Source organism: Solanum pennellii, chromosome 1 (assembly GCF_001406875.1).
Source record: "Solanum pennellii chromosome 1, SPENNV200".
Classification (NCBI taxonomy): domain Eukaryota; kingdom Viridiplantae; phylum Streptophyta; class Magnoliopsida; order Solanales; family Solanaceae; genus Solanum; species Solanum pennellii.
The window spans coordinates 96,079,898-96,102,620 of record NC_028637.1 but is presented as its reverse complement, the minus strand read 5'-3'; the positions used below and the strand labels follow the sequence as shown (position 1 = coordinate 96,102,620).

The following is a 22,723-nucleotide window of genomic DNA, read 5'->3' as shown; positions in this document are numbered from 1 at the left end:
GAATTTATTTCACCGCTCCTATAGACTATAGTTTCTCATTTTATTTTTATCGTTTGATTTGAAATAAGTTATTTAGAGATAATTATTCAGAATAAGTTATTTGAAGATAAGTTATTCATATATACTGTATAATCTATCTTATCAGTTATCACTATAACAAAAGTAACGGAATAAATAATTAAAATGCTATCTAATACCTCTAATCAAACTTTCACATTTTATCCTCAAATTATTATACCTTATATCCGTATAAAAAGTTATTTTTGTTTTACTCCCTCGGGCATAGTATAATTGTTAAAGTGGTCCTACAAACTTTACGATATGCATTGCCACGACTGACCATATTACTTATTAGACCACGTAGAGCAGCAGTGGCAAAATTCTTTTTGAATTCTCTAACGAGCCGGCGAAAGGGATCAACAAAAACTCAGATACTATTGCCAATTCTTCAATCTCAACTGTAATTCATCTTATTATTCCATCGAATTTCAATTTTTTTATGCATTACTGTGTTGCTAAGAAGTTCATATTGTTCCTATCTTTTTCTTTGATGAATCCATAAAAAGTTTTAGCATCAATGTTCAGCAGAATGAATTGATTGAACGATTGTTAGGGTTAGTTCTTTTAGTATGATTTTATTGAAGTTGCAATGCTGAACATTTTACATTTAGTAATTTAAGCTGTAGTGCTAAATTCTAATGGTTAGACCCGTTTTGCGTTGTTGTTCATGGTGTTGTAGTTATCAGATTGTAATGGAAGAACTACGTGGTGACACACCTGATACTTTTGATTGTGAGATCAGACTGGTTAGTTTTTTTTTTGTTTTTTTTTCAATAGCAAGTACAATCGCAAGGGAAAGTGGGAAAAGGAAACTAAATGACATGTTTCATGAAATTGTAGAGGGTGAATCCTCAAAGGCGAAAGGAAAAGGTTTATGTAGGTTGTGGTGCTGGATTTGGAGGTGATCGACCAATAGCAGCGTTAAAGCTACTTCAGAGGGTGAGGGAGTTGGATTATTTAGTGCTGGAATGCCTAGCAGAGCGCACCCTGGCTGAGCGCTATCAGGCCATGAAATGTGGTGGCGAGGGTTATGATCCCCGTAGTATGTTTTTCTTATTAAGTAGTTACTTTTGTTTCATTACAGAGAAGCATTTCAAGTTCCTTTATCTGGTTTGTCTATTTGTCAGTATTGATAGAAATGTGATAATTTTGCTTGTTTGGTGATAACTGATTACTAGCAGTTTGGTATAGTCTCAGAGTGGATGCAACTGCTCTTACCTTTGGCTGTGGCGAATGGAGTTTGCATTATTACAAACATGGGTGCAAGTATGTGATATGCTAGATTTACCTTGTCTGTCTTTCTTGCACTTTCTTTGTTTTCTGTAGAAATTGTCTTTGTTTTCTCCATCGAATAAATATTTTCTCTTTGAAATGCGGGGAACAGATGATCCATTTGGCGCTCGGGATGAAGTTCTTCGACTTGCAAGTGGACTGGGCATCTCTATAACTGTTGGTTTGGCTCATCAAGTTGCTGTTGTCAGATCAGGTGAAGCTTGAATTTGAAAGATGAAATAAGCTGATGTAGTAACTGCATATCTTCCATTTCCTCATTCTTCCTTTGAGCTGAAAAACCATGGCATACTTATAGAATTCTTTTGGGGTACATTCAGATTTGGAGGAGCACCTTAAACATGTTGATGTAAGATTTGGCAATATACAATTTTTTCAATGGTACATGTCAGCATCATTTATTCCATCAAGTACAAAAATTATGCTGTGCAGGTCTTGTTTCTTAATTTTCTGATGCTTCTGGGTGGGTTCATATGTTAAATCTCGATTGAGTGATCATTTCATCCTCGTTCTCTAGATCCTTTCTTACATAAGTATTACGATAGCACCGTTTTCCCCTTTTTTTTTTCTGCAGGATGTTAGTGTGTATCTAGGAGCAGCTCCTATTGTTGAATGTCTTCAGAATTTCAGACCGAATGTAATTATTACTTCTCGAGTTGCTGATGCTTCCTTATTCTTAGCCCCAATGGTATGATATTCCTTTTTCCTTTCAAATATTCCTGGCAATGACATTTATCTTTCACTTGTACCAAATATAATCCTTTGACGGTATAATTTAGAGTCACTTCCCTTTCTGAGAGTAACAGCTAATGAAAGCTACTCACCTTTCCACAACTTAAGCAACTGAAAATTGCTATTATGTCAAGTTACTGAAATTTGTTTTAGAAGTCAAATTCATGTACAACAAAGTTAGCTTTCCTTTATCATTTTCTTTAACTCATCAAATTTTTATCTATTATTATGATGAAGCATAGAAAACGATACTTTTCAGTTGGACATGAAAAGTGTTACTAGGATGGGACATTTTTCATCTTATCTAAAATTAGCTACCGGAGTTATAAGGTGGAAACTGCCTTCTTGTTACCACTTACTGGTGGAAATGATTCAAAGCCATCTTGTAACATATAAGTGAAAGAAGCAGAAGCCTTATGAGGTCTCTGAATTCACGTTCATTTGGTCATGTTTCTGAGTCTTTTGAGCTTCTCTACATGCCTCTTCCTGGTGCTGATCTTATTCCGTAATATAATATACTGGATGGAATAAGTTGGTGGAACTGTTTTTTTTTTTTTTTTTGCATGAAAGATAATCAGTGTTGAAAGACCAGGCAAAAAGGATGCCTTCTAGTGATATTTTAACGATCCAACTAAAGTTTGAGTACATTTCTTTTGTGCTGATGCTGGATGGGAAATAAACAAGCTTACTGCAGCTAAATGTGGTGTGAGAACAAAATTGCCAAATGGAGTAGATAACAATTAGGCAGAAAACTCTCCTCCGAGGGACTGCCTTTGGATTATTTTGAATGTGAAGTGCAATTGGATTCGTTTCATAATTATACATTTATGTCACTGTTTATGGGATAGTTCCTAGTTCTTCAATACTATCTTTGACAAAATTATGCTGATGCAATAATACTGAAATTAGTTAGAACTCTCTTTAGAAAAATATCTGAAGGTCCCTATTATGATCAGGTGTATGAGCTCGGTTGGAACTGGGATGACTTGCACCTGCTTGCCCAAGGTTCACTGGCTGGCCACCTGCTAGAATGTGGTTGCCAACTTACTGGAGGATACTATATGCATCCAGGTGAACCTTTCGTTCGTATTGCGATATTTCAGGAATGTGCACCTTTCTTTCGTAGGGAGTATGATGTGTGTATATTATGGTGGAGTCTTGGGGTTGGAGGAGTTACCTTCCACTTGCTCCAGTAAGCATGCACTTTGAGAACTTTATTATTTTTCTCTATGTATCTCAAACCCATTGAACCGTGTTCTTGAAAATTTTTAGTTCCTCTTTATTTAGTACTTCTAATCTTTGGCTTCCCTTACTTAATAGTTCTGAGCTTTTGACTCTGATGCTGTTTCTATGTCACTTCACCTGTAACTCATTGACTGTATTTTCTCACTGTAGGAGATAAATACCGTGATATATCTCTGCAAGATCTCCTAGATTTATCTCTTCCTTTTGCGGAAGTTAGCTTTGATGGGAAAGTATGTGTAGCAAAGGCGGAAAGCAGTGGTGGGGTTTTGAATCCCTGCACGTGTGCTGAGCAGCTTCTGTATGAAGTGGGGAATCCTAGTAGCTACATAACCCCAGACGTGGTAAATGTTTTGCAACTTTTATCGGCTGTCTCGATTGATTAGGGAACGTACATGAGAAGCTTAAATCAGAGAAGCGGTGTGTTAGGACCTTGTGTTTTCCTTGGGACAGGTTGTAGATTTTCAAGATGTTTCATTTCAGACATTATCAAAAAGTAAAGTTCTCTGTACTGGGGCAAAGCCATCTGCATCAGCTCCTAATAATCTGTTGCTGCTGGCCTCCAAGGTGATCTCTTTGTTCATGTACAGAAAAAGTGGAGAGATTTCTTCCTTTCTGTTGTCATGTGGTCCCAAAGGCAACATTTGGTTAAATAAATTATGCTTTTTGTAACCTCAACACCCCATAGCACTTGCCTTCTCCCACTTGTTAAAATTTTGATTTGATTCTGGGTTGTCAAAATCTTAAGAGCCCAAAGATATAATGATAACCAGTTTTTTTATGCCATCTGCTTCTTTGACCTTAATCTCATGAACCAAGACAAGATAGAACTTCTGAATTCATGCATCATCGAACAATACCCTCACCAACACTTCCATTCACAATTATTTGGAGTTTCGGTACCCTCCTAATATAATGATATTATTACTCTGCTTACCATCTTATTAGACCGTACAATCTTTTATTGGATGTATTTCCCTAACACAGTAGCACCACTATAGTTTCATTTGGCTAGTTCACGGAAGATGAATTTTACTTTTAAGATCACTATCTGCTCTCATCATCATTTCCTTCCATTTCCCTTGAGCTAGTGTTGTTTGTGAATTGTGGACAATGGGTTTACTTTATTTAGCTGGATTGATGGATATTTCTGTTTGTTCTAACTTGGTGACTGCCTCATTTAGGACAAGGGGTGGAAGGGCTGGGGAGAGATATCCTATGGTGGATATCAGTGTGTTAAACGTGCTAAAGCTGCTGATTTTTTGGTAAACAAGTCTTCACTTCTCCTTCCTGGACTGCTATTATGGTTTTATCTTGGCTCCTGGAATGCTAGATTAAGAAGTGTAGTGTTTCCGTTTTAATTTTCTAATTGTTTTTCTTTTTTCAGGTAAGATCATGGATGGAAGAAGTATACCCTGGCATAAGCAAACTTATAGTTTCATATATCATTGGACTGGATAGCCTGAAAGCTGTCAGCATAGATGAAGATTTGCCAAGGGATAGTCAAGATATTAGATTACGAATGGATGGTTTATTTGAGAATAAGGAACAAGCAATGCACTTTATAAAAGAGTTCATAGCATTATATACAAATGGACCTGCTGGTGGGGGCGGTATCAGGTCTAATTCATACCATTTATTGTGACCTATATTAGAAAATTGTTGAAATGAAAACTGCTATTAGTAAATTCTCCGGTGCGGTAGATGTGGAGCCAGATTTTTTAGTTTATTGGTTCTTAAACACAATTCTGTTTGCCTACTGTGTTCGGAATCGATTATTTGTACATATTAAATGCATTTTAATACAGTTACAGGGTATGAGCCAAAGCTATTGGATTCTGCCGAATCCGTAGCCTGCACTGTGGCTCTGTCACTGCTGGTGCCTCAGATAGTTTCTGTTATATTTATTTGTAAATAGTTAAGTTGTTGAAGTATTTCTTAGTAGTAGATAGCTAGAAAATTTAGGAACTTTTCTTTCCGATAGATACCCTATCATATAGATTGTTGTTACATAGTGATTATTCTTTTGTGGAGAATCTATCTCATCAGGTAAAGGGACTTCATGGTATGTATGATATGCACTCATAGTAATGAGAAATTTGATCTGCACTGTTGTCTTCCATGTGGAAGTTGTAATATCCGTCGCATGTCATTTACTAGAGCAGTTTCTTCACTCAAGCACCTAATTTTGAATACTATAACTCGATGCAGCATCAATCTGAGTATCTTGAACCATTACCTACATAATATGTCTTTGAATTTTTTCCATGTGCAGAACTGTCTTTGTTTTTCGTGGTCAGCAATGATCAAAGGCTTGTAATATCCTTCACTTCATGTTAATAATGAATGTGTCTCTGACTCTCATTATATCCCCCTCCCAGTTTTCCTCTTGCTAGACTTAATTCCCTTTCTTGATTATGTCAAAACATATTTCCATGACATCTACATTATCTTCTTTTTAATATGGATAGCTTTCTCAGTATTCCTGCCTCAATTCATTTAATACTTCTGTATGTTGAGAACATATTTCTTTGACACGTATTAATGCTCTATATCTTCTTTATTGTATGGCAGCACTGGACACAAAAAAGAGATCATTCTTGAGAAAGCACTGGTATATCTCTCCATATCTCTCTCATATATATACATGTTTGTGCACATATGTGTGCTCGCGTATGTGTGTTCACGTGTGAGTGTGTGTTTATGCATGACACAGATTGACATTCTCTCTCGCTATTGATACTCTGTGTTATGATATGTATACTTTGCTAGTTGTTAATTTATTAGATTTTTCTCCTATAGCTATTCACAGAAAAGAACAATCCTATTGTGAAGTGGCTCCTGCATTGTGGTATTTGAACTTTCAATGGTTGCTTCATGCTATATTGCTAATACTGTATAAATAAGTTTTAAAAAGTTCTCTGTTATCTTCAGGTAAAACGTAAAGATGTTCAGTGGCATATGACAGCAACAAGAAATAAAATTATGCTATCAGATGGTCTGGCTAGCCCTAAAAACGTAATACGGACCAGTTCATTCCATGAATCAGTCTTGCAATCACTTGCAACGGAAACTACTTTGAATCACAAAGAAGGCTCACCGCAAATTGAGCTGATCTCCCCTGCTCCACATGACAGGAAGATTCCTATTTATGATTTTGCACATAGCAGAGCTGGTGATAAAGGAGATGATATAAACTTTTCCCTTATCCCATATTTTCCTCCAGATATTGAAAGGCTTAAGAAGATTGTAACTCAAGAATGGGTGAAAAAAGTTGTCTCATGTCTTCTTAATCCCTCTTCGTTTCCCACTTCTGATGATATTGAACGAAGAGACAAATGGGTCACTGAACATGTTGAAGTGGAGATTTATGAAGTCAGAGGGATCCATTCTATGAATATAGTGGTTCGTAATATCCTAGATGGAGGTGTGAACTGCTCAAGGAGAATCGATAGGCATGGAAAGACTCTATCCGATCTCATATTGTGCCAGAAAGTATTATTGCCTCTGTAATTGAACATATGGCAAGACTGGAATAGACACACTGGCTCCATTTTCTTTATCCTGGGAGGTGATATTGACAGTGGGTTGGGGACAAGCTCCTAACCTAGCTACAAGTTGGAGTATATTAGAAACTGAATATTTGTTTTTGAAATGAAGTATGTTGTAGTACCAATACATGTTCATAAACAAGCTATCCGAACTCTTTATTCTGAAATAAAATTACTGTTGCAGAGTTTTTCACTCTTTGTGAAAGCCATGAATGTCACAGGTACAGAATCAGAATTTGTTAGTGCACAACATGGATGGTAAGTAGAAAGGTTTGCAAAAGTACTTTTATGGTTGATCCGCAATCCAATAAAAACATAATAATTGTTGAAATTAGCGATCAACGCATCAAATAATTCACAGTTGCATTTATAGCTATGCTAATTAACTTGGCGCTTTTCTTAGTTTTTAAGCTATTTGTGGCAGTTTGAACTAATTTAACAGGTCAGTTATAAGCAGATGGGAGGTTTGCTTCTTCAGGTACATAAGACCAAGGTACACATTTCTATACAAGTTAGCAATATAGTATCCATCTTACTACTTCCACTCTTCTGTACATGCCTTTCAGTTGTACTCAAATTAAACACATTACTGTGAACGATAGTCGATATATGCTTAGTAAAGTAGATGGAATTTCAACTATTGATAGTAGTTTTTTATGGTAGACAAAATGATATTAAGCTGAAATCATTGCTGGAGGAGCTTTGAATCCAACTGGAAGACAAGTAATGAAGTAAACAGTGACCTTATGCTTGAGCCTTCGAAAGATTAAAGCTCTTTCTCCTTTCCAATGGAAAACTGCTATAAATATTTTCTTGATGAAAGTCTTCTCTTCACTTCTTGGCATTACTGTTGCAGCCTCCTCTTCTTTGTTTTCTCCATCTTCCACTGAATCTCCCCAGTGAAGTGGATAGCTCCTCAGGAACACTCTTCTGTTATTGTAGTCTTCATTACGAAAACTTCTTGATCTAGCACCATTTTCCTTTGAAATTGTAGCATCCATGAGCCAAGATATTAGTAAATCTTGTGCAGGCTCTGCTTTATAATAACTAAGTGGATACTTAGAATGTGCTTATGTCTATGAAAAAAGAGAGAAACGACAAGTTTTCACCTAGAAAAATGAGGCTGGGGGGAATAATTTAATCACTTCGTTTGGTATTTTTAGTTGTTTCTTGTCTTTTCAAGAGTTGTTATTTGTACTATACCCTAAAAGCTATATCTTTTCATTATTTGGAAAAATAAATTAAACCTATTTTGTAAACTCCACTATGGCCCATGTTAGAGGTTTTCTATGCTATTATTTCTAACTTTTTGTTCTTGTGAATACTATAGAGATCTTCTAAAGCATTTCATTTTTATCCATATAGTTAGTTATATTTTATTAGACCGGAGATTAGCTTTATTGAAGCGAAATGGTCTGTGAGAATTCATACGTCTAACTTGCTTGAAATTGGGAAGTTATCGTCGTTGTTTTCTTGTTGTTGTGTTCTTACATAAAGTACAAAGCTAATCTTTTGGTAATGAAACAATTAGTAGCCAGTAGGTATATGCTTCTAGTTTTTCACTTTTCCTACATAATCTATGAAGGTATATTTACCTTTACTTTATACGCATGCACACAGAAAAACATGTGTACAATTGTGGCCTTGGCTATATTTTTCTAACTGTTCCTAGGAATTTGTCGAAACAAATCCCCCTTTGACCAAGTTTCATTTTCTTTTTGACCCATTTTCAACATTTTATGTATTTTTGAAACAAGGGGCATACTGTTTCTCTCTCTCTCTCTTTTTTTTTTTTTTTTTATAATTATGGTGTTTGGGTCAGCTTTCACGTATGTTGACTAATTCTACAGGATATCTATCACCTTTCACTAGCAACAAGTATCAAGTAGCTCAATCCACCAAAGCCGAGACAGATAGGAAGAATCACCTAGTGTTTTTGTCTCCACTCGAATTTGACAAGGGACATCAAGTTTCAATCAAAAAAATAGAGTTGAAAATCTGTTTTTTTTTTTTTTTTAAATCTGGTTTGTAATCAAATTCTTTTAGAGTGAGAAAGCTAAAACAAAATCAGGAAAAAGACATAAAACCAAGTGGAAACAGTTTAGATTCTCTTCATCCGTTCCAAAAGAAGATGACATATTCAAATATTTGAAAAGTCGAGAGTTATTTTTTTTTAATTGTTCGAATATTTTAACTCTAAACTAATAGTGATTTAGTTTTATATAAAAAATTTAAGAAGTTTGAATTCACACCACTATTAGATAATTTCTACCCTAGTAAGCTCCTATTATGACCCGATACATTCTTTTTTAGACCGACTAAGTACAAAATGTGTCTGAATAAATTCTCAGAAGTGAAGCAGTTTGCCATTAACGGCAGTGGTTAATTCTTGTCAATGATGTTAAGGCACGTTGAAAACAACTTAGCATTTTACTAAGGCAAGACATATATACCTGTCAGTTATCTAAACAATAAGATAATCCCCATTAATTAATCATTATTAATTACAATGATTAACGTGTTGTGTCTCTTATCTGTAATTTTAATTATTAAGAATGTTGTATAATTGGTTGTTACACCAATTATTTCTACTTCTTCTCTTGTTGGTCTGCACAAGTAATAGTAGTTGTACCAATTTATTTATCACTCGATAAAAATTCAAAGCATTGCTGAGATTACAAATTACGCAAAAAATATTTATTAAATCAAATTACCTAAGTTATAAGGTCATTAAAAGTCTTAAGAGTTTCATTTTAAGAGAAGTTCAATTTTATCTACTCTTTTGAACAAACACTTCTAAAATGATAACAACATGAACAACACACACGTTGTCATCCCACAAATGAAGTTTGAATAGGTCGAGTGTATCTTACCTCAACCTTTATAGCACTATGGAGAAATTGTTTCGGACCTCGACTAAAAAAAATATTAATAAAAAAAGCAAGTAAGAGTAAAGATTATTTCATGGGTTTTTTGCCGAGTTAGTTCCATATATTTCTATTTGGACTTTGCATTTTTCTGATGCTTTCTAATATCATTTAATTTATTTTTTTAAAAAAATAAGTAAGAATAAATACTTCTAAAATGATAAAAATTTAAATTAGTGATGGGAAAGAGTCAAATTAGAGCCTAATTTCACTCAAATCCAAGATAATTACATCCATCCTATTTGAGAGGCAAAGAAATAAAAATAAAAAATTGAAACTCCTATTATTTGGATCTCCCAATCACGTGTCATTAAATTATGGGGTTATAGTAATTATTTTGCACATGAAAAATAACTCAAAATTTGTGTATTACAAACTGAGATAGAGAGGGTGCCTTTTTTTGTTTCTTTAATCTCAATAACAAAACAGGTTAGAATATTAAAAAAAAAAAAAAAAAGGCAGAACATCTTTTTGTTGTACAAATTTCTTTTTTTATTCTGCCATATTTCTAACTCTGAATAGTTATTGAGATTGAAGATTTTCAGGCTTCTGTGAATATAATTATTTATTTATTTATTTTATATTTTAAAAAAAAAGATAAAAAATATATATATACATATATAATAATGGCATTCACAGGAACATTGGATAAATGCTCAGCTTGTGATAAAACTGTTTATTTTGTTGATTTGTTGTCTGCTGATGGTGTTACTTATCATAAATCATGCTTCAAATGTAGCCACTGCAAAGGCACTCTTGTGGTATGTATCCCTATTTTCTTTACACATTTACTATTCAATTCTACACGCGTCCTAAAAAAAATTTAAAAATTCGAAGAATGGTCAGTTGAATCGGACCCTGGCTACCTAACTCCACTCGTGTTCCTGTCCTACGAGCTATATAGAAGGGTAATAAGTAAAATATCTTTAATCAGAAAGTTATATATTGCATAAAAAAAAGTATCACATATCTGTTAAAAATTATTTTTCATGCGTATATATTAAATTTTAACATACTTGGATGAAATTTCTGATTTCACTTGGCCTCACCCTCCCCTTCCACTGACCAATAATCTATCAACTATACCACAATCTCGAATTTTATTTACTATCAATTGTATAAATTATTTATTAACATTTAGAGGAGATATTATAATTAGATCATTTTTATATATATTGAAGGCACATATTCTTAAATGCAAGTTATGTTACTTCCTCCGTCCAGAAATGTTTGTTATATTGCGCTTATCGAAAGTCAATTTGACTAATTTTTAAAGATAAATTAGATCACATTAATTCGATATTGTAAACAAAAAAAATTAGATATTCTAAAACTATATGAAAAGTACTATAAATTACAATTTTTTCATATGATGAAAAAATGCATCTGAAAATGTTAGTCAAAATTTTTATAGTTTGACTCTATAAATAGAAACTATGATAAACAATATCGGACGGAGAGAATAACGTTTTGGCTTTCTAAGAGATCAAGTTATTAAAGAAATTAAATTGTCAACCATCATTAAGTATCTATTATTTTTGTGTTTCTTATTTCTGTTATTACATTATTCATAATATATATTTGATAATTTGGAATTACTAATTTTTTTTGGCAGATGAGCAATTACTCTTCCATGGATGGAATCCTATACTGCAAGACTCATTTCGAACAACTATTTAAGGAATCTGGAAATTTTAGCAAGAATTTTCAGAATCGTAAGACATCATAATTTTATTAAAATTAACTTTTGTTAACCCTTTTTTATCTTAATTTTTACTAATAATCTTAATTATTAACGTTCCAGCAGCTAAGTCTGAGAGGCAAAATTCATTGGTATGTTCACAACTACACATTTCAAAAAATATATGTTTTTTCTTTTAAAAATAAATAAATTTGTATCTCAAATATTTTTAGCTAACAATTAATTATATATTTTGTGCAGACAAGAGCTCCAAGCAAACTTTCAGCTTTGTTCTCTGGAACCCAAGATAAATGTGCTGCTTGTGACAAAACTGTTTACCCACTTGAAAAGGTACAAATATTAAACCATTAATTAATTGTTATTTTTTTAAAAAAAAATATATAAATAAAAAGTTTTATTCATGATCAATTAATCTCAATTCATTCATAGTTCAAAAATTTCCGAATCTATGCTAATTTTCAACTCCTCAAAGTATTTCATCGACCTAGCTTCAACCTATCACAATTTTCTTCCTTTATTTGAACTAATTGAATATATACATATATATATAGCTATAACATGTTATTGTTATATTTCCTAATTAATTAGTTAACTACTATATCCAATTTTCTATGAAATGTTAGTGTATTATTATAAGTTAATTTATAACTTTATGCTCTCGTATATATTATAAGTGTATAAAACGTAAAGTCTGATTATTTTAAAATCAAAATATAGGTGACAATGGAAGGAGAATCATTCCACAAATCATGTTTCAAGTGTGCACATGGAGGTTGTGCACTTACTCATGCAACCTATGCATCCCTTGATGGAAACTTGTATTGCAAGCATCATTTTGCTCAACTCTTCATGGAAAAAGGAAATTACCAACATGTCCTCAAAGCTGCAAATAACAAAAAGAATAGTGCTGCTGTAACACCATTAAATGATGATGAAAATAATGCTGTTGAAAATTCATCAACAGAAGAGAATAATAATGATGATAATAATAATAATAAAAAAGAGCCTGAAAATGCAGAGGAATCACAAGAATCATAATATTAAAAAAAAAAAAAAAAGTACCCTCTCTTCCCTGAGTATTATAATTACATTTAATTAATTGGATCAATTGATCCTTCTATCTATTTTGATAGCTAAAATGTTTGTGTTTATCATATATTAAATTTTTCCTATTTGTTTATATATATAGTTATCCAGGGCAACCCCTCATTTGTAATTAATTATATTTTATTGTCTGGATACAATATTCCTTTGTTAATATAATATATAATATATATACATTTTGTGCAATGTTGTGTCAAGATGTATATTTCACATTAACAATATTGGATTTTAATTTTTTTACGGAGCTATGTTCATTACAACAAAAATAACTTTTAATGACAATAACTATTGACATTAATTAAGAGTGCTAAAATTTTTATCGGTATTAGTTAAGTACCATTAGAATCAATGTAGCTAAAGGCTTTAAGAATATATACAAAAAGTGTTAATTGCCATTAAAAATACATGTTTAGCGACAATTAAAATGATATTTTTTTTGATAGTGACTTAGCGTACAAATTATAATTATAGGGTGTATATACATCATATTATGTGAGAATAGTGTTACACATTAAAGATGTGTAACAAATCATGGTAATTTGTTACTAAACTGTTTTGATAAATTCTAAGAGGAAATCTATGTGTTTTTCCTTTAACTAAACAGCCATAAAATTTGTTTTTACGAAACAGCTCTTGAAACCATTCTATAAACTTCAGTCAATTACTTTTTCTTTCAAACAAACATAAATTGCGCATCATTTTGGCCTTTCGGTTTTAAAAAGGCAATTGATTTGCAGCTTTTCGAATTTTTGACTCCAGATTCCTTACGAATTAAGCTAGGGAAGGAAAAAAAAGTAAGTAGATGAAACTTATTGTTAGCAGCTTAATTGATTGAGAGTTTGAGTCAGGTAGGAGACTAAGCGACTCTGATCCAGAGGACTAGATTTATAGGGTGGAGTGCATAATTCATATGAGAATTGACATGCAAAATGAAAGAATTGTTACATTTATTCTTGGAGTTAAATATCAGTAGTGAATACAGGTGAAAAAGTTATATTCTCTGGTGCATTCTGCTAACTTGTATAGTAAATGCTCGATAGAAGAAGCTAAAAAGGCAAGAAAATTACTGGACATGAGTGGTTTGCTTCATTTTGTCTTTAATCTTGGAAAATGTTGCAGTTTCTGAGAAATAATGACTTGTGGCTGCGTGCTTGGCCTGATCAGGATTTGATAGCTCGATCCCTTGAATTGGGGTGAAGGCCAAGCTTGAAGTCAATCCTGAGAATACACGAGTACTAGCAGTGCTGCTTTTGAATTTCTTCTTAATAACTGATAGACGTAACTTGCCAATTCCATCTGCTTGACTAAGCATACCATAGCCCTGCCCTAATCCATCCCCCAGGGAGCTTTCTTCAGCTACTCCAAACTTAATCCTGTTTACTAGCTTTTGCCTCTCCGTGATCTCATATCTCTTACTCATCTTTCTCTTCCGACTTCCGCCTCTCTTTTTCTTATAAGCATTAGAATCTAATGGAACTGGAAGAGGCTTTGGTTGCTTTGCTGGAGGTAACTCTTGCAGTTTCTCCATCTTCTTAAGAATAATACCCTTAAGAGATGTTCCATATTGCCCAGTCGGATCTCCTCTGGCGAAGTCCACACGGGCTGCTAATATACATTTATCTGCCAACAGTCCATAGGCTTGCTTCCTTAAGGAAGGAGGTGTACTCTGAATTATATCAGTTTCCTCAATATAACAACCTCCAAACATGGCTGTGGAGAAGGAGAACCCTGCTAAATTATTAATATTCGTTTTGGCACCAAGAAGCTTGATGCAATCAGCGGGGATGTTTACCAAGGACGAGAGACCACCAGCAGTAGCTATAAGTTTAGCAGCAACCGCACTCCCAACTACAGCAGAAAGATTGGGAGCCATAAATCCCATTCGACTCTCAACAAAATCAACTACTTTTTTCTTTGCTGAATCAATAGAAAGAGCTCTGTCACATGCTTCCAACGTCTTGTGGCAATGGCTTGCCACTGGTAGTAGACGCGGTAACAGAGACAACCATGATAACAGCTGAGGGTAATAATCCTTCCAAATCAACTAAGGTCATGTCCATTTCATTCCCAATCCTTTTAACTACCCGAGCATAATCAATTGGGTGATTAACAAGCGATTCCAATTCAGGAAATTTCAATCGGTACTGGTCGCGTATAAAATTGTGGATTGTAGAAATTTCATTCTCAATATCGATTAATAATGCATTGCAGTCCATTATCAAAGCATCATATTCTGAATCACACTTACGATCACAACTTCTTAGGGCATCTTCAACTCTGTGCATAACGTCAATGTAGCCATATGAATTTTGCAGTTTGAATATATCTTCCAATTCTCCATCATGTTCCTCCTCTATCCATGATAGAGTCTCTTCGTTATCGGACAATTCATCCAGATCTGCTAAGAAAGAAGCAGCAAGAGTAGCCATGAACAAGACTACGATCGATTCTGCAAACAAAGAAGAATGTTGTAAGTTGAAGAGTATGCTGCTGCGGCCGTATACGGTATATATAGGGAACATCTCTGTGATTATTCTTTTCCTAATCAAATTAGGAAGACCGAATAAATTAATAAATCATTTCCTTTTAACTTTTAAGGTAGTATAGATAAATAGTTTTGATTTTATATTCTACATTAATAAATTAATTGGAGAAACTCCTTAATTTTCGTTAGCTTAATCTCAGAATTATCGCCCACATATGATTCTTGAAATCAAAGTAACATTAATTGATAAAAAGGAATCCTAAACCGAATCTAATAAGTAAAAAAGTTGTAAATCATTTTTTTTTATAAAAAAAGTAACAGAAGTTAGTACACTGTTAATCTTTCTTGGGGTTGGGTGGAAAACTAAGAATTTAGCAGCTCTTTCTTGCTTTGCTTTTTCTTATAGCGTACTCTGGTCCTAGTAAGTTGCTGCTTTTGTGGTTGTAATTTTTTTTCCCTCTTCAAAATCTTATTGGAGTGGCATATTTGATCTTGCAAATATATACTATATAGGCCGCGTAGTAGTTATACTAACAACATTTCGATTACATAAGCATATTTTTTACTACCATTAGAGTTACAACTCTCTGAATTCTTTCGACGGAATAGGATTTTGAATCCATATGGAGACTTAATGGGTGAACATAAAATAAAGTTTGAATTAATTTTATCATAAGGTCATTCGATTATAAAATAAAATTACATATTTATTTAGAGTGGAACTTATTTTATAAAGATGTCACGTGTAAAATGCTATATTAAAAAAAGTTACTTGCATATTTGCCTATACAAGTCATTACTGCCCATTCCATTAGATTGGATACAATTTTGGCTTTGAAATTCTCTTTTTTTTTTAAGGGAAAGGGTCTGATATACCTCTCAACTTTGTCATTTAAAATTGATATACCCTCGTTATAAAAGTGGTTCATATATGCTCTTGCCATTATAAAGACGACTCACATATACCTGCCGTTACAAAATGACTCACATATACCCTTCATTTAACGAAAGTTAAAAAATTAGTTTTAAATTTATAGTTATTACTTCTAATTTTGTAAAAAAAATTATTTAGGGGTATATATGATTCTTCTATCAAAGTTCAAGGTATATTTTAATTTTTTTCATACATAAATTATTTTTTGACTTCTTTTATTATAATTATTTGAGTTTCTTATTCTTATTTTGTTTTTTTCTTTCATTCCTTAGTTTAAAGAAAAAAAATTTAAACTATTTTTTTTGTGTCTATTGTAATTTATTTTCGTATACGAAGAAAAAATTTGATCATCTACAATAAGTTTTACAAGAATATTAGCGAAACATAAATAAATTTGGTTATCAAAATAATAATTATAAATTAGTCAATGAAACAAAAAAATCAAAAAAAAATATATTTGACGAGGATTAAATTTACTCACATGGGATTATATTTTTTAGAAAAAATAATAAAAATTAAAACTAAAATTATTTTTTTTTCATTTCCTTTAGAGAAAAAAGGGTACATGTGAGCCATTTGTTTACAAGTAGGGATATATATGAGCCACTTTCATGACAAGAGGTATATCAGCTCTAAATGACAAAGTTAAGAGATATATCAGACCTTTTTCCCTTATTTTAATACAGTGTAATCTAAACTCATGTAGTCTCTCTTCTCTAGGCCACAAAGCCTTGCAAATCAACCTTTTGAGCTATTTCAATTTTCAAAGTAACGAACCAACACCTTCAAAGGTGTGGATGCCATCTTCGCGTCATAATGTATCTACATGTGATCAATATATGTCTTTCCTTCCACTTGGTAGTCTACTTTTCTTTCTGCACATTATTGTTGTTGGCACGAGATTTAACCATCTACTATAAAAAAAAAATTTTATTTTACGTGTTTCGCATTTTAACTTTTGTTATTGATAAAATTATAAGTAGCTATTGAAGGTGATATTACTATTTTAGGCACTTACTCATTTGCAACCGCAAAGTCCTACACCCTTGGTGTTAATGAGATGGTGATCTCCTTTCTCCTCGATGGATGATCTTTTTGGGCAATTGTTCTCCCTAGCTTTGAACTAGCTTAAGCAAACATACTGATTCATTGTGTACAGATATTACATTTGCCACGTGGAGATGCATCCTTCTTTAATTTTAAATTCTCCAACTCAAAATTATTATCGTTAAGATCTATTTTCAATAAACAAACTTAAATTTGAAGTAACGACAAAAATGAAGCTCAGTTAGGTCTAAAGATTCAATCCTCACTACTCGAAACCCTAGCAATATGACAGAAATATTTCATTTTGTTTCAAATTAATTTATAACTTACAGATATCTAAAAAATTATTTCTCTAATTCTACCCTGGGAAATCTATTCTCGAAACCATTACCTATTTTGATAATGATCCCAATAGTGGACCTCATTGAGATCCACCTACAGTATGCTTCAGAAATCGAAAGACATGCTCCACCTTTCAAGTGGACACTTAAGCCATCATTGTTTAGATAAAATAAAAGATATTAAATTTAAAATAAATATTTATTTAGTAATTAAATGTTATATTATATATAGTAACTTTACTATCGTTATAACACATGAATAGTTAAACTGAAAAAGGAAATAATTAAACTTTTATCAAAGTTGTTCTCAGAAACAAAGTTATTTTAACAGAGGATAGAGTCCTTTTTCTAATCCATGAGTAGCCGAGAAAAATTTTCTAACTATATTTTCCAAAACTTGAAACATGAATGAACACCAAATTAATTTGAAAACGCTATCTATATCCTTCAACTATTGTTCATAGCTAACAACACTTCCATTGAAATTCTTAACAAAGACTTTTTCCGTCTTTTAGAATATAATTGACCAATATATTTACTAACTAATTATTTTAAATTGAATTAAATTTAATTTGTATGAACTCGGATACAATATATACTCGTGCAAAAATGCAAATGACTAGAGTTATTGACTATATTACTATTTTCCCAGTAAGTGTTGTTTTTGTTTTGTCTAGAGAGACACTTATACTATACTAAAGTTATATTACCCCTGAACTTATTTTATTTATAATTTTCTATCCCTTTTCGGTCTACGTTACACTAACGTTGGTTGACTTCTTTTTCAATTTAGTGCCACGTAGGCCGAAAAGGAGTAGAAAATTACTTATAAAATAAGTTTAGGGGGTAATAGGACCCTAGTATAGTAAGTGTGTCTCTGAACTTTCAGACATAGATTGAGGGGTACTTGTGCATTTTTTCTAAAATTAATAATTTTCTTTTGTTTTTTATAACATTTGAAAGCATAGAAGGATGTGGCAAATATTATGAGAAGCAACGTGCATGAGTATATATTTGAAGTGTAAACAATCATGTATAATTGACATATGTTTGATTGTAGGGAAAAAAAATGATATGAGAAACAAAATTTGGCATGGGAAAATCCCTTTCAAAATGTCATTCTTTGACACGGAGATTGGTACAAAATAAACTTGACAGAATGGTTCGGTGGACCATTATACTTGTATCAGTTTATATTCTGAATCCTTCTATTTATTCATTTGTCATTTGGACCTTAACTCCACCAAAATGATATTTTTAAGTCTTTCCACCATGTGTGTACCTCATTCTTTTTTATTTAATTGACATGTCATATCCACATAAGATATATTAATGACACATCATAATTATTTCATATTTTTTTTTATGACCCATTAAACAATGCCCTAAAATCCTCAAAATTGATTGTAGCAGCTCCCATGGCATATGAATCCTTCTTTTCAAATCTGCATTATCTTCTCCTACTTTTCCCTGACCACCAAACTCTGCAAAATTCGTAGAATTCAAGTTTCGGTTCAACTAGAATTTGGGAGATTTTGGTGTAGTAGAGTTTCAATGCTACCCCGACGATACCTCGTTTCATTAATCTGACAGTTCCGTATGGTTTTAAGGTAGGGGAAATTACGGCGAGATTGAGTTCTATAGCGGAGTTTTTAGCTGTTTTGTTTGTTTCGTGGTAAATACTGAAATATGATAGATCTGGGATGTTGACGGTAATGGATTGGGAGTTCCGATTTGAGATTTCGTGTGCGTGTAAGGGTCCACCAAACCATTCCGCCAATAAACTTTCTTTCTAGCAGATTTTTCGATAATATTGATTCTAATTGTGTTTGTTGTAACAATATGAAAACTGAGACCATTAATCATGTATTCTTGGATAGTGATGTTGCTAGCTACTTAATGGAAAAAATTTGTAGGCCCTTTGGGCATTGATACGAGGGCTTCGTCCACTATTAACTTTGTAAGGACTTGGTGGATTGTACAAACTCATAATTCCATTCATAATATGATTATCCATACTCTACCTATCTTGATTTTCTGGGAAATCTGGAAACATGCATAGATGTACTTGTAAATATGATATGGGAAATCATATTTGTATGTTATAATTATAGTTTGTATAATTGTGCTTCATAACAAACTTTATGTTTGCTATGACTATGATATGTATATTTCGCTATACATATATAAATGTCTATTAATATGTATATTTCACTATATATAAACGGATGACTATTAACATGTGTATTTCGATATACATATACGAATATGGTTATTAATATGTACATTTCGGTATACATATACGAATCAATTGTATACCCTGTGTTTGTATAAAGAGAGAAAGACAAGAAAACTGGGCAGAGAAATATCTGTATTTGTATAATTATAAGTGTATAAGACAAAAATATATGTATTCTGTTATGAAACAATATAAATTTAGAAAAAGAAGAAAGTAGGGAGAAGAGAAAAGACTTCTTGGATCTCTTGAAGTATATTCAGGATTCATAGATCTTTCACAAATCTTATTTACAATGAAGGAAAACTCTTTATTTATAGGGAAAACCTTACTTGGTCCCCAAGTAGGATTCCTAATCATATCCTACAAGGACTCTACATAATTAGACATTCACTATAATACAAATTGTTTATAACACTCCCCTTGAATGTCAGTAGATTATGTGCCTCGTTAAAACCTTACTAGATAAAACCCAATGGAAAAAAAATCTAGTGAAGGAAAAAGAGTACACAAAACTAATAATACGCATTATGGATGTCTCATTAAAAACCTTACAAGGAAAACTCAGTGGGACAAAACCTTGTGAGGAAAAAAGAGTATATCGCGTATTAACTCCCCGTTATGAGAAACATCAATTCAGAGACTAGAATCTTCATTTTCCAAGCTTGTGCACCATCTTCATGAAAGTTGTAGTTGGTAGAGACTTGGTAAATAAATCAACAATAATATTACTTGAACAGACCTCTTGCATGTTGATATCACTATTCTTAGGAGCTTATGAGTGTAGAATAACCTTGACGAAGTATGCTTTCTTCGATCTGCTTTTATAAATCTTTCCTTCAGGGTCAAAGATTTCTGCAAGTTCCTTACTTCAACTTCTTTAAGCAAATAATCTATTGTCAAGAGTTTCAATTCTAGTCATCAACTTGCATAATATGCTCTATGCATTTTGAATCTATTTAATCCTTATGAGGATGATAAACAAGTTTTCCAAAAACTTGTTTATGCTTTAGATTTTGAACCCATTGGATATTTAATTTTGTCAAGTAACAACATTCAAATTAGATGTATGACATCTTCTAGTGCCTAGATTGCAAGTCAAATAAGTTTTACGCTTACCAAGATGCATCATTTCACTTTTCACTTGATAATTATTTCTACACAAGCATGCTTTAATAGATGTAAAATTCATATCCTCATAATCTTTTACAATATTGCGCGCTATTGTATCAAAGATATCGTCAACGATATACCATTTTGTATCGATTCACAATACGACTAAACTTATTGAGATCTCATCACTTCATTATTTTTAGATAGCTACCCCTCTCATGAGGTTTTATGAAGTGTTGTCGTAGGCTCTCCAAGAGCACATTGTATCCTTATTATGATCATTTTGATTCTTTGATCCTCCCCCTTTTTTAAGGATTATTTTATTTAGAATTAATTAGTCTATCATGTTTCATGCATGTCATAGACTCTATTGGACATTCCATAGGAGTATTTACAACTTTTCTGTTGCTTCTTTTCTCCCCCTTATGTTGCACATCAAAGTTATCAGATGAAAACTATTTGGTCACTGACCATAAACCAATTAACAGAAAAATTGATCATAACTTATTGGTTTGATTCATACAATTATGTTTGTATGTAATATCATATTTCAGATCAACACATGAAACTTTATTTTCATAAGCAATGATTCACTATGTGAGACATTTAATGTCACATCATCTTATATATTTATCAATATTATCAAGATGAATTATCTTGATTTTATATTCTGAAGTTGTGCTTTTAGCTCAATTATCTTGCACAAACAATTTTGTGAATGTCAAACTGCAAGTTGACAACAAACGCACATGTGATTATCTTATTGATACATCTTTTTTATCATATCACATGATAGGTGAACGGGCCCATATTCACCTTTTATACTTTTAAGAATTTAGGGATTTAGTCCCAACTTTAGTTGAACTAATCAACTTTATCACGAGAACAAGCAACGTAAAGAATTCTTGAAGAATCTTCTAATTTTTCAATGTATGTCCATTACTCAGTATGCACATCTTTGGGATGACAAAATTATTCATGCGAACTAATAAAATTATTAGTACTCGTAAACTCCAAGTTTACTACGTCATGTGCCTTTTACTTTAGTAAATTTCTGATTTACTATTATATGAGTAAATTTCAATTTTATTAATGCAAGAGTAATTTTCAGATTTATTTCTTTTCAATTACTTCACCCTTTAGGTGAGTCATGATCCTATCATTGAATGAACTAATCTGAAGAAAATTGTGCATGTAACATATTATTTGTGCCAACATTTTTTGCAAACATCAAGTTGCGAGATAATAATTGACACACATGAGATCATATAGAAGAAACATTTATTAGGACCATTAAATATCTAAATAATCGACTAAGTGGATGATTAGGTCCACAAATATCTGTATACGTTCCTAGAACGCAGAGAATTCAATCTCAACTTTCGTTTATGATGGTCTCACAATTAAGTTGCCTTGTTAACAAGCAGTACAAGAAAATTCACGTCTAGCATGCTGGCTTATCCCCTCATTCACTCTAAATAATGGATCTGTATTTTTACCATTTATCAAAGGCTCTCATTCTTCATGAATGGAACACAATCATCTAACTACATCAAATTTTGATAACTTAGTACCTCATTCCATATTCATGTGCATCATTTAATCAATTGTCTTCTTTTAGACATTTATGCACAGCTACATTCACTTTGGGGAATGGATCTGCTTCAACGAGATATATTTCATGACTAATTTTATCAAAAACTCATTATTTCCCTTAGTCATCATAATATCATCAATATGGTGCACTGAGACTCAAACCCAACGTCTTATGCCATAAATCAATGAGGGACTTGAATCCAACATCTTTCATCACAAAGCATCAAGACTTCTGATGTCTTACCCTCTTGGTGCGATTGGACGTAAATCCATCGTCTTATTCTTTTGGTGCGATATAACTTAAATTCATTGTCTTACCCACAATGAGGCTCAACCTCAAGCTTTTGAAAATAATTACAATTT

General features: G+C 32.5%; 2 protein-coding genes and 1 pseudogene across 5 annotated transcripts; 2 read left to right on the top strand and 1 right to left on the bottom strand.

The window, feature by feature from the left end:
- Positions 1–334: 334 nt before the first annotated feature.
- Positions 335–7,070, top strand: LOC107011643. Of its 3 annotated transcripts, none has more exons than XM_015211264.2 (14): positions 335–460; positions 740–806; positions 901–1,102; positions 1,252–1,326; positions 1,445–1,546; positions 1,671–1,699; positions 1,925–2,038; positions 3,039–3,153; positions 3,478–3,668; positions 3,778–3,891; positions 4,509–4,589; positions 4,712–4,944; positions 5,899–5,938; positions 6,259–7,070. In XM_015211264.2, exons 2-14 carry the CDS (start codon positions 753–755, stop codon positions 6,835–6,837), a joined length of 1,929 nt encoding a protein of 642 aa, XP_015066750.1. In that variant the 5' UTR covers positions 335–460; positions 740–752; the 3' UTR covers positions 6,838–7,070. The 3 variants fall into 3 exon arrangements, with proteins under 3 accessions (XP_015066750.1, XP_015066830.1, XP_015066909.1); XM_015211344.2 differs by lacking the exon at positions 335–460 and adding an exon at positions 567–614; XM_015211423.2 differs by lacking the exons at positions 335–460; positions 740–806 and having other exon boundaries at positions 947–1,102; positions 1,242–1,326.
- A 3,093-nt stretch (positions 7,071–10,163) lies between these two features.
- On the top strand, positions 10,164–12,688 carry LOC107028175 (LIM domain-containing protein PLIM2b-like). 2 transcript variants are annotated; one of them, XM_015229227.2, is made up of 5 exons: positions 10,164–10,563; positions 11,418–11,517; positions 11,610–11,635; positions 11,745–11,834; positions 12,222–12,688. In XM_015229227.2, exons 1-5 carry the CDS (start codon positions 10,429–10,431, stop codon positions 12,540–12,542), a joined length of 672 nt encoding a protein of 223 aa, XP_015084713.1. In that variant the 5' UTR covers positions 10,164–10,428; the 3' UTR covers positions 12,543–12,688. The 2 variants fall into 2 exon arrangements, with proteins under 2 accessions (XP_015084713.1, XP_015084709.1); XM_015229223.2 differs by having other exon boundaries at positions 10,166–10,563; positions 11,607–11,635.
- A 759-nt stretch (positions 12,689–13,447) lies between these two features.
- Positions 13,448–15,092, bottom strand: LOC107025211 (annotated as a pseudogene).
- Positions 15,093–22,723: the final 7,631 nt, after the last annotated feature.

Bases quoted from the DNA above. Each gene is read 5' to 3' on its own strand.
- LOC107011643 (XM_015211264.2), top strand. From the start codon at position 753: ATGGAAGAACTACGTGGTGACACACCTGATACTTTTGATTGTGAGATC. The intron at 807-900 runs GTTAGTTTTTTT...ATGAAATTGTAG, and splicing joins TTGATTGTGAGATCAGACTG to AGGGTGAATCCTCAAAGGCG. The intron at 2,039-3,038 runs GTATGATATTCC...TATTATGATCAG, and splicing joins CCTTATTCTTAGCCCCAATG to GTGTATGAGCTCGGTTGGAA.
- LOC107028175 (XM_015229223.2), top strand. From the start codon at position 10,429: ATGGCATTCACAGGAACATTGGATAAATGCTCAGCTTGTGATAAAACT. The intron at 10,564-11,417 runs GTATGTATCCCT...TTTTTTTGGCAG, and splicing joins ACTGCAAAGGCACTCTTGTG to ATGAGCAATTACTCTTCCAT. The intron at 11,518-11,606 runs GTAAGACATCAT...TTAACGTTCCAG, and splicing joins TAGCAAGAATTTTCAGAATC to CAGCTAAGTCTGAGAGGCAA.